We start from the raw sequence: 12,222 nt of genomic DNA, 5'->3' as shown, positions 1-12,222 counted from the left end.
ATATCCTTCTCCTTGGTGAATACCGAAGAAAAGAAACTGTTTAATATCTCCCCCATTTCTCTAGGCTCCACACAGTTTTCCGCTCTGATTCTCTAAGGGACCAATTTTGTCTCTCGCCTTCCTTTTACCATTAACATATTGGTAGAACCCCTTTGGATTAATTTTCACCCTGCTTGCTATAGTCTCCTCGTACCTTCTTTTAGCTTTCCTAATTCCTCTCTTAAGATTCCTCTTACATTCAATGTATTTTTCAAACATCTCCTTAATTCCATGCTTCTTATACCTAGTGTACGCCTCCCTTTTTCTTCGAACCAAGTTTCCAATATTCCTTGAAAACCACAGCTCTCTCAAACCTTTTGCCCCTCCTTTTAACCTAACAGGAACATAAAGCTTTTTAACATTGAAGAAGAATTTGGACAGGTCCATGGATGATGGGAGGGGTATTGACTGGGTGCTGGTCAGTGGGACAAAGCAGAATAATAGACTGGCACAGGCTAGAAGGGCCAAAGGGGCCTGTTTCTCTGCAGTAATGTTCTATGGGATGCTGGGCTTCATTAATAGGGAGATTGAGTTCAGGAGTCAAGAGCTCATGTTGCAACTCTACAAATCTCTGGTGAGACCACACTTGGAGAATTGTGTTCAGTTCTGGTCACCTCATTACAGGAAGGATATGGAAGCTATGGAGACGGTGCAGAGGAGATTCACCGGGATGTTACCAGGATTGGAAAATAAGTCTTATGAGGCAAGGTTAGAAGAGCTGGGACTTTTCTCTTTGGAGCATATAAGGATGAGAGGAGACTTAATAGAGGTCTACAATTTTATGAGAGGCATAGATAAGGTGGACAGGCAGCACCTGTTTCCTAGGGCAGGATCAGCAAACACCAGAGGATATATGTACAAAGTGAAGGGAGGGAAGATTAGGGGAGATGTCAGGGGTAAGTTTTTTTTTAACACGGAGAGTTGTAGGGTCCTGGAATGCCTTGCCAGGGATGGTGATGGAGGCTGAAACATTGGGGGCATTTAAGAAACTCTTTGACAGGCACATGGATGGAAGATACATGGAGGATTCTGGGTGTGAGGTAGGGAAAGGTTTAGATTGTAATGGAGTGGGTTGACATAGGTCAGCCCAACATTGTGGGCCAAAGGGCCTGTACGGTGCTGGAATGTTCAATCTGCTCAATCTGATGAGCTCCGCTCTCGTTGAACGTGCAGAGTGAAGGGTGGTTCCTGGGTGACACAGAAGGTGGTGTGCCTGGTCGCCAGCTTACAGCCAGCGAGGTGGTACCTGGAAGGTGAAGTTGAGCAGATTGCTGGGGACTCGGTAAATCTTGTCCAGGATGCCCCTCGCTAATGTCTTGCACTTCCCACCGTAGTAGGTGTTGTTGAGGACTTCGGCCACCAGCTCGCCGGACAGCGCGTTGTACCTGCGGGGTGTAGAGAGGCAGTGAAGAGAGGGACATGTTCACCACGGTGGCTGGTCCGGAGTATGGCTACGACTTGGTGGTTACCATGGTGACTGCAGTCAGAGCGGTGGTTATCATGATGACGACAGTTGGAGCAGTGGTTACCGCGGTGATTACAGCTGGAGTGAAGGTTACTGTTAGTCTCAGCCACCCACCCCTCCCTTCCTAAATGGCTGCAACACCCAGTGTCTCCCACCCTGACCTCTGACCAACCCCAGCCCCGATCCCCCAACCCCCTGACCTCCGATCACCCTCTCCTCTGACCTCTGGCCCGTCTACCCTGATCCACCAACCCCCCTTCTCCAACGCTCCTAGCCCCCAACCCATAACCTCTGACCTCCCTGACTTCTGCCCCCATCCCAATACCCCAATCCCCATACCGTCCCCAACCACCTGACCTTAGAAGCCCCACTGCTGATCTCTGCAGCTCATCTGCTCCCCCACTCCTGACCCCCGACCCACCATAACCTGTGAAAATCCATCTGACCTCTGCCCCCAAACCCCAATGTCCAAACCCCTCACCCCGACACCTTACCCCCATCCCTGACCTCCGAACACCACCACACCAACCTCTAACCCTCCTCCCGACCTCTGACTCTCACTCCTGACCTCTGATCGCGCATCCCCGACCCCCAAACTCATACCCGCTGCCGATCAGCTGTGCCGCAGGGAGGGGCTCCACCTCTCGGGGACATGGAGGGTCTCGCTTCGGGCAGCCTTCCTCGTCTGATCCATCGCCACAGTCATGCTCCCCGTTGCACTCGAGCGCCTCTGGGATACAGCGTCCTGGAGAAGGGGAGTGTGTGGAGGTCGGAGGGATTGAGTCTCGTGGATGGTCAGCACCACCATGCCTGGGAAAATCGTGGAGAGGTTACCCACTCCCGAGGTATACTGCGTCAGAAACGCCATGCTGGTCACAGGCTTCTCCCCAGGGTGTGGAAGCAGAGGGGTGGGGGGCCCAGGAACTCTTTTCACCCAGAGGTGGGTGTGGGACAAGTTGATGGAGGAAGGGGGTTGAGACGGGGATGTTGAGTGATCGCAGGCAGGCCGGCATGGACACAAGGGGCCGATGGGCCTGTGTCTGTGTTATTGGAGAGGGGGAGGGTTAGAGGTAGAGTGAGAATGAGGGATGAAAAGGGAGGGAGAGATGGAGGATGGAGGGAGAGGGAAAGAGAGAGAGGGAGGGAGGGAGGGGAGAGGGAGTGAGGGATAGAGAGGGGGTGGGAGGGAAGGAGGGTAAGGGAGAAGTTGTGAGATAGTGAGGGAGAGAGAGGGAGGGATGGAAGTAGAGGGAGGGAGAGGAAGGATGGAGATAGTGGGAAGGAAAGAGAGGGAGGGAAGAGTGAGAGGTGGTGAGGGAAGGAGGGAAAGGGAGGGGTAGAGGAAGGGAGAAGGAGGGAGGGAGGGAGAGGGAAAGAGAGAAGGGAGAGGGAGGAAGGGATGGAGGTAGAGGGAAGGAAAGGAAGGATGATGGAGAGGTGAAGGGGTGTAGAGGGAAGGAGGAGAGAGGATGAAGGGAGAAAGGGATGGAGGGAGAGAGTGAGAGAGAGGAATATGTGAGGGGGATGGGATGGGTTGGAGTCCAAGGTAGGGAGAGAGGGAGAGAGTTGGTGGGAGGGAGGGGCGGTAGAATGAGGGAGAGGGAGGGAGGGAGAGGGAGTGTTTCAGAAGGAGGGGGAAAGAGAGACGTGGGGGGGGGGGAGGCTGAAGGAGGGGGAAATCATGGGGGCAAAGGAATGAGGTGATGGATGGGAGCTGCCAAAGTGGATGGAGTCTAGCCATTGTCAATCACTCTGCATCCAGCTGTCAATCACTGGGTGGGTCACCCATTTGTCAAGCTGAGTGCAGAGGGCTAAAGGGCCAAAGGGTCTGTTTCAACACTGCAGGAGTCTGTGAAGTCCTGCCAGCAGTGACCGGGCAAGGCGGAATGGCGAGAGCATGGGTATGGGCTAACCCCCGGGAGTTATCACAGCAGGACAGACCGAAAGAGACCCTCCCCCCCATCCAACCCGCCCCGTGGAGAGGTTGGGGGGAGAGCGCCCTAGGATGGAGGCGTTACCGTTCTGGCAGCGGAACTTGTTGACACATTCTGTCTGCTGGATGTTACACAAGGTGGTAGGCAAGCAGACCCGGTCGTCGGTCATCTTTGTGTCCTCACATCGACCCCCAAACTGGGCAGGGATCACCAGCTTCCGGTAGCGGAACTGCAGGGCAGGGCGAGAGGGTGAGGACAGGCATGCCTGGCACATTGTCATTAAACTCTGATTCATCTATGTAGGGGAGTTAAGAAGGTCTATGGGACACTGGGCTTCATTATTCAGAGGACTGAGTTCACGTTCTACCTCCATAAATCTCTGGTGAGACCACACTTGGAGAATTGTATTCAGTTCTGGTCACCTTGTTACAGGAAGGATGTGGAAGCTATGGAGAGGGTGCAGAGGAGACTCACCAGGATGTTTCACATTGCTGGTTCGTGCTGAAGGTTGTCATAGATGACAGACAGGATGCAGAGTTGGGAAGAAAAGTTGCAGATGGAGTTTGATCCAGTTAACTGTAAGGTGATGCGTTTTGGTCGGTTTAACTTGAAGGTGGAATACAGAGCTAATGATGGGATACCTAACAGTGTCGAGGAACAGACAGATCTTGAGGTTCAGGTTCATTTATCCCTCAATTTTGGCAGGCAAGTTGATAGGATAGTAAAGTAGGCCTATGGGATACTGGGGATCATTGGTTGGGGGATTGAGTTCAAGAGTCGAGAGGTCATGGTGCAATTCTACAAATCTCTGGTGAGGCCACACTTGGAGAATTGTGTTCAGTTCTGGTCACCTCATTATAGGAAGGATGTGGAAGCTATGGAGAGGGTGCAGAGGAGATTCACCAGGATGTTACCTGGATTGGGAAATAAGTCTTATGAGGGAAGGTTAGCAGAGCTGGGACTTTTCTCTCTGGAGCGTAGAAGGATGAGAGGAGACTTAATAGAGGTCTACAATTTTATGAGAGGCATAGACAGGGTGGACAGGCAGCACCTTTTTCCCAGGGCAGGAATAGCCAACACTAGAGGACATGTACAAAGTGAAGGGAGGAAAGTTTAGGGTAGTTGTCAAGGGTAACCTTTTGACACAGAGAATTGTGGGGGCCTGGAATGCCTTGCCAGGGGTGGTGCTGGAGGTTGTAACATTGGGGCTTTTAAGAGACTCTTAGACGGGCACATGGCCAATAAAAAAATAGAGGGTTACAAGTTCCACACAACTATCCCCTTCACGCCTACTCTCTCCCCTCCCCATCCTCCCCTCCATATCCCTCCTCCCTTCCACACAGGATCAGTGTGGGTTCAGCAGGAGGTTATGGATCAAGGTGGGCTCATTATGGGGTCAGGGGTGAGTGCAGGAACAGGGTGGGTGCAGCGCCAGGGTGTTAGGATGAGACCAGGACGAGGTCAGTGCGAGATCAAGGAGTCAAGGTGGGGTCAAGTGCAGGGCTGGGTTAGCATGGGGTCAATGTGGGGACAGGTCAGGGTCAGCATGGGGTCAGTTTGCAGTCAGGATGGGGTCAGGATGGTGTCACGGTGGGGTCAGGGTGACAGTCGCAGCTCTATAGGGTTACCTGTTTCTGGACGCAGGGGTCACAGGAAGACCAGGAGGACCAGTCACCGATGGTGCACGCGGTGCTACAGCCGGCAAGGTTACAGGCGCGGGTCTCCCGTCCCGGTGTGCACAAGGTCCCACAACTGAACTTGATGTAATACTCGTCCACTGTGAACAGTCTGGGGATGGCACATGGAAAGGACCATGGACCACCCATGAAGACCCCCTGAACAGCAAACGCGGACTGCCAACATGGACCCCCGGACCCTCCTCTCGGATACTCCAACCCCACTGATACCTAAATATGCTCCCTGATGAACACCCCACTCCACCAGACACCTCACCCCACCGACATCCAATGCAACCCAGACATACCCACCCTCACGAACACAACCTCCCCACCCTTCATCCACCCCTCCAGCGGATGCCCCACCCTCATTGGACACCACCCCTCCCCCTTGTCCCCTAACCCTCCCTCCATCCCCCCACCTTTCACCCATTAACCCCTGACCCTCCACAGCCCCCTGAATCCCTCCATCTCCTTCCCCATCCTCCTGTCCCACCCCTCCCCATCTCCCAACTCTCCCGTCCCCCAGCCCATCCCCTCTCCCTATTCCCCCTCTCTCTATATGCCCATCCCTCCCCATAACCTATCCCTTTTCCTTCCTCCTCCTCTCCCCATCCCTCTCCCCGCCCCATCTTCATCAACACTCCTCTTCCTTCCATCTGCCCAACCCCCACCTCCCCTTATCCCCCTCTTCCCCCTCGTCATCTCCCCTCTCTTCCCCTCAACTTCCTCCCATCCCCCCCTCCTAATCCTCTCCCTACTCCCTTCCCTCTGCCTCATCTCCTCCCCATCCACCTTGTCTCCTCCTCCACCCCTCCATTCCCCCCACCCTTTGACCACCCCTCCCCACCCCACTCCCATCCCTCTCCTCCCCACCCCATTCCCTCCCCAATCCATCTCTCTGCCCTTCCCTTGCCTCCTGTCACCTCCTTTTCATCCCTCCTCCCCTCCCTTCCTCTCCCCTACCCTCTTCCTAACCCCTCTCCCCTCTTGTCCCCATTCCCCCTTCCCCTCCCATCCACCATACCTTCTCCCATCTTCCTCCCCTCCCCCCTCCCTCCTCCTCAATCTCCCTCCCCTCCCCCACCCTTCCCTGCTCCCCCTCCCCAGGCTGGGTGGAGTGGGGGGGGAGGGTCACTGACCTGCGCCGGGTGGTCTGACCACCCCCACATGTGACAGAGCAGGTCGTCCACCTCGTCCAGGGGTAATGGTCACAGAAACATGCCAGGCTGCAGCTCAGAGCCAGGCTGAAGGCCAGCAGGGTTGAGATGGCCCGAGTGGCCTCCATCACAGCGGACAGCAGGCTGCTGTAGGGCTGAACTCCACAGAACTGCCAGTGAGAACAGGAAACGCCTCACTGAGTGTCCCCACCCTTACCTCCACTCTCCCCCCTCCCATTGTAAATAATTCCCCACTGATCCGTGACCTTCCCAATTATATAAACCTCTCTCAGGTCTCCCCTCTCCCTCCATCACTCCAGAGAAACCTCTGCCCATAGCTCAGACTTTCCAAACCAGGTAACATCCTGGCGAACTCTTCAAAGCTGTCCTGTAGTGGGTCTGGTCGAACTGCACACAATGTCTTAAATGTCCCCCAGTTGATATCTAACATGGCTGGGGGTGGGTGGCCTTGTTAGCAAAGCGGTCAGTGCAACATGATTACAGTGCCAGAGATCGGAACCGGGGTTCGAATCCCCCGCTGTCTGTAAGGAGTTGCGCTAAACATGCGGTTCTACGTTGTGCTATGTATGAGTTGGCTTGCCTGGATAGCATGCCAAAACAATGTTTCTCACTGAACCTTGGCACACAGTAACAATTCAATGCAGCTGGACCACAGCTGGGTCACACCTGGACCACATGCTCCTGTCACGATTGTGTAGGATTGGTCAGTGGTCGGAACCCTGACTAGTGAGGGATATTGAGCCTTAGGTCAGGTAAAAGGAAACATCTGTCAGACTGGATCCCTTGGTGAGAACCGTGGGTTGATGTAGCGGTTTGTGCAACACCAGTACAGCACTAGTGATCTGAAATCTGGCACTGTCCGTAGGGAGTTTGTATGTTCTCTCTGTGTCTGTGTGGGTTTTCCCCGGGGGCTCTGCTTTCCTCCCACCGTTCAAAACGTACTGAGGGTTTGTAGATGAATGGGGTGTAAATTGGGCAGGCACAGGCTCGTGGGCCAAAAGAGTCTGTTACTGTGCTGCATGTCTAAAAATCTTAAAAATAATTTTTAAAAACCTTGACCAAGCAGAATCAGAATCCGAATCAATTTATTGTCATGAACAAGTCACGAAATTCCTTGTTTTCAGGCAGCATCACGGCAAACATTCATTATAAACCACCTCACAGCAATAAATCAAATCAGTGCAAGAAAAGCCAAAGTCAGGCAGGTTCTGTGGTTCATTGATCATTCAGGAATCTGATGGCAGCGGGGAAGAAGCTGTCCTTGTGCCGCTGAGTGCTCGTCTTCAGGCTCTTGTACCTTTTCCCGATGGTACAGAATGAAGCATGGCCCGGGTGGTGGGGGGTCTTTGAGGATAGAAGCTACTCATCTACTGTGAGGAAATGCTTCGAGAGGCTGGTCAAGGCCAGAATCAACATGGATCTAAGCAAAGATCAGGACCCACTGCAATTCACCTACCGTCACAATCACTCCGTAGCATTTACAATATCGCTGGCTATCCGCTCAGCTCTGGATCACCTCGAATACAGCAACTCAAACATACTCTTCATCGGCTACAGCTCGGCCTTCAACACCATTATTCCCTCAGTGCTGGTCAAGAACCTCCAAACCCCGGGCCTCTGAAGCCCCACTCTGCGACTGGATCCTTGACACATTCATCAGAAGACCATAGTCAGTATGAACCAGTGATATTGGATCTGCTGAGGAGAGATTGCGATGATGGGCGAATTGCAATGGGTCTAGAGACAGATGCACACCAGCTGTGGCAGGGAGTGCAGGCCATTACAGCGTACAAAGCAAGGGCGAATGCTATAGATGGCTGTGATGCTTTATTACCTGATGAGCTGAACACCTTCTATGCCCACTTTGAGAACAACCACCAAACCGTGCCTACTCGAATCCCTGAAAAAGCCGAGGACCCTGTAATACCTGTCTCTGAGGACAACGTCAGAACATCATTCGAGAGAGTGAACCTTCGCATGGCGTCAGGCCCTGATGGCGACCTGACATGGTACTGAAAATCTGCGCCAACCAACTAGCCGGAGTGTTCACGGACATTTTCAACCTCTCGTTGCTGCAGTCAGAGGATCCCACCTGCTTCAAAAGGGCATCAATTATCCTGGTGCCCAAGAAGAGTGGAGTGAGCTGCTTCAATGACTACAGCCCAGTAGCACTAACTTCTACTGTGATGAAATGCTTTAAGAGGCTGGTCATGGCCAGAATCAACATGAATCTAATCAAAGATCTGGACCCACTGCAATTCACCTATCGTCACAATCGCTCCACAGCAGGTACAATATTGCTGACTCTCCACTCAGCTCTGGATCACCTCGAATACAGCAACTCATACATACAGCTACTCTTCATCGTCTACCACTCAGCCTTCAACACCATTATTCCCTCATCGCTGGTCAAGATGCTAAGGCCTCTGTACCTCTCTGCAACTGGATCCTTGACTTCCTCGTCGGAAGATCCCAGTCAGTATGAATTGGAAACAACATCTCCTCCTCACTGATTATCAACACAGGCCCATCCCAAGGATGCGTCCTTAGCCCACTGCTCTACTCATTATACACCCGTGAATGTGTGGCCAGGCACAATTCTAATGCTATTTACAAGTTTGTCAATGACACCACAGTTGTCGGCAGAATCACAAATGGCAATGAGGAAGTGTACAGGAGGAACATAAATCAATTAGTTGAATGATGTGACGACAACAACCTTGCACTCAACATATAGCAAAACCAAGGAGATGATTGCAGACTTCAGGAAGAAGTCAGATGAACACAACCCAGTCCTCATCAATGTAGTGGAGAAAGTCGGAGGAGTCACGTGATGGAGTAGTGGCCGGACGGTGAACTCCAGCCCTCTCCAGAAAAGTCGGGAAAAACAAGAGAAAATACAAAGGCACAGAAATACAAGTTAAAGAAAAGTGAGTATAAAGGTGGAAAGAAGATGGAGACAAAAGGAGAAAAATCAAAATCAACGGAAAGAAGAGAGGAAGAGAAGACAACGGAGGAAAAAGGTGAAGGCCTTACCTGTCCGAAGAGGCCCGCTGTGGAGAGAGGGCCCCACTACCTCAGGTCGGTAGAAAAAGAACTACAACAATGGCTCACAGAGCCGAGTAAAAGTGCGCAACCGCGCATGAAAAAAAACACACCGACGGGAGGGGGGACCAGCTGGGGAGTCGATCTCCACAGCCGGCAACGACAGCTGCAGAACACCTGCAGCAAGAAGAGACCACAGAAGACAATGGAAACAAGAAAGAAGAGGAGGAAAGGGCATCAAAGAAACAACAGATGGTCAACCCAGAGGAAGAAGAAGAGGAAGAATACAGTGAAATAGATAAAGGGAAAGGCAAGGTAAAGGATATACTTGCTCTTGTAAGAGGATACATGGAGTCATTTAAAGAATGGCAAACACAGGAATTCAATGATTTAAGAAAAAGAATAAACAACACAGAAAAGAAAATAAATAAAATGGATATGACCTTAACAGAAATGGGGAAAAAAATGGACAAGATGGAAGAACGGGCAGTAGCAGAAGAAATGGAGGTAGAAGACTTAAAAAAGAAATTGGAGGAATCTAATAAAAAAACTAAAGAGACACAAGAATTACTAGCCCAAAAAATAGATATAATGGAAAATTATAACAGAAGAAATAACATAAAGATAGTGGGCCTTAGGGAAGATGAAGAAGGCAAGAATATGAGGGAGTTTATAAAAGAATGGATCCCTAAGGCCCTAGGATGTCCAGAACTACAGCAAGAAATGGAAATAGAAAGGGCACATAGAGCATTGGCCCCTAAACCACAACCACAACAAAAACCAAGATCTATTGTAGTAAAATTCCTAAGATATACTACAAGAGAAAAGGTACTGGAGAAGACAATGGAAAAAGTAAGAGAGGGCAACAAACCACTGGAGTATAAAGGGCAAAAAATCTTCATTTATCCAGATATAAGCTTTGAACTCCTAAAGAAGAGAAAAGAGTTCAACACAGCAAAAGCGATTCTATGGAAGAAAGGATATAAATTTACACTGAAGCATCCTGCGGTATTGAAAATATTTATTCCAGGACAACAAAACAGACTGTTCTCGGATCCAGAAGAAGCACGAAAATTTGCAGAACAATTACAAAAATAGACTGAGGGATGAAGACGGGTAATGAGAGCAAAAATGATCACGATTGATATGTATGTGGGTAAAGACAAAAATAGACTGAGGGATGAAGACGGGTAATGAGGGTAAAAATGACCACGATTGATATGTATGCGGGTAAAGAGGTATAAGAGTGAATAGAGACAATGGGCATACGTGAAAGTATCTGTAATTAGAGGAAAACATAGATAGTATAGACAAGAATTAATAAGGGAAGGTAATGGAATAGAGAGAATAAGGAGGGAATTAAAAGAGTGACCTTTGTGACATATAAAAAGTGAAATCTTTTCTGGGGGGGGCTGGGTGGGGGAAAAGAGCGGTCACTGCAAAATCAGTTGACGCTTGCGAGTGGATTCGCAAATCCAAATGGAGAGGGGAGATGTGGTTGTCCGACAAGGGATAAAGGACAACTCAGGAGGGGAAGGGGAGGTTGGGGATAAAGAAGATAGAAATAAGAGAATAAGGAAAATGTTGGATGTTGTAGGAATGTTGTCTGGTAAAGAGTTGAAAATAAGAAAACAGAAATGGAAAAGGAGGAAAGGTAATGATGGAAAAATGGAAAGAGAAGATAAACAAAATATAAAATGGCTACGCTGAACTATATGACTCTAAATATTAATGGAATACATAACCAAATTAAAAGGAAGAAACTACTAAATTTACTGAAAAAGGAAAAAATAGATATAGCATTTGTCCAAGAAACACACTTAACTGAATTGGAGCACAAGAAATTAAAGAGAGATTGGGTAGGACATGTAACAGCAGCATCGTATAATTCAAAAGCAAGAGGAGTGGCTATATTAATTAGCAAAAATGTGCCATTTAAAATAGAAGAGGAAATAATAGATCCAGCAGGGAGATATGTTATGATAAAATGTCAGATATATTCGGAGCTTTGGAATCTACTTAATATATATTCACCTAACGAAGAAGATCAAAAGTTTATGCAAGATATCTTTTTGAAGGTAGCTAATACGCAAGGGAACATACTAATAGGAGGGGATTTCAATCTGAATTTGGATCCAAATATGGATAAAACGGGGAAAAAAATTAACAGGAAGAACAAAGTAACCAAATTTATAATTAAATCAATGCAAGAAATGAAACTTGTGGACATATGGAGGAAACAAAACCCAAAAGAAAAGGAATACTCATACTACTCGACTAGACATAAAACATACTCAAGGATAGACCTATTCCTGTTATCAGCCCACATTCAAGGGAGAGTTAGGAAAACAGAATATAAAGCTAGACTATTATCGGACCACTCACCCCTGTTATTGGCAATAGAGCTAGAGGACATCCCTCCAAGAATGTATAGATGGAGATTAAACCCCATGCTACTTAAAAGACAGGATTTTAGAGAATTTATTGAAAAACAATTAAAAATGTACTTTGAAGTAAATGCGGAATCAGTGGAAGATAAGTTTATACTATGGGACGCAATGAAAGCATTCATTAGAGGACAAATAATAAGTTATGCAACCAAGATGAAGAAGGACTATAATCAGGAAACAGAGCAGTTGGAAAGGGAAATAATAAACATAGAAAAAAAATTAGCAATAAAGGAAGATACAACCAAAAGAAGAGAATTGGCGGATAAAAAAATAAAATATGAAACATTACAAACATATAAGGTGGAGAAGAATATAATGAAGACAAAACAGAAATATTATGAACTAGGTGAAAAAACACACAAAATCTTAGCATGGCAGCTTAAGACAGAGCAAACTAAGAAAACGGTATTGGCAACAAGGAAAAAAGACAAA

At 48.8% G+C, this 12,222-nt stretch overlaps 1 protein-coding gene across 3 annotated transcripts in view; it reads right to left on the bottom strand.

The window, feature by feature from the left end:
* c6.2 (complement component 6, duplicate 2) overlaps positions 1-12,222 on the bottom strand; it is a 101,017-nt gene that overhangs the window by 69,924 nt on the left and 18,871 nt on the right. For all 3 annotated transcript variants that reach the window (XM_069884028.1, XM_069884043.1, XM_069884033.1), the window contains exons 2-6: positions 6,257-6,444; positions 5,067-5,226; positions 3,523-3,667; positions 2,108-2,249; positions 1,286-1,424 (exon numbers count right to left, since the gene is read on the bottom strand). In XM_069884028.1, coding sequence (XP_069740129.1) covers positions 1,286-1,424; positions 2,108-2,249; positions 3,523-3,667; positions 5,067-5,226; positions 6,257-6,402 — 732 coding nt within the window. In that variant the 5' untranslated portion in view covers positions 6,403-6,444. The remainder of the gene's footprint in view (positions 1-1,285; positions 1,425-2,107; positions 2,250-3,522; positions 3,668-5,066; positions 5,227-6,256; positions 6,445-12,222) is intronic.

This window comes from Narcine bancroftii, chromosome 1 (genome assembly GCF_036971445.1).
Source record: "Narcine bancroftii isolate sNarBan1 chromosome 1, sNarBan1.hap1, whole genome shotgun sequence".
Taxonomy (NCBI): Eukaryota; Metazoa; Chordata; class Chondrichthyes; order Torpediniformes; family Narcinidae; genus Narcine; species Narcine bancroftii.
The sequence above is the reverse complement of the archived record's forward strand: the minus strand, read 5'-3'. Positions and strand labels throughout refer to the sequence as shown.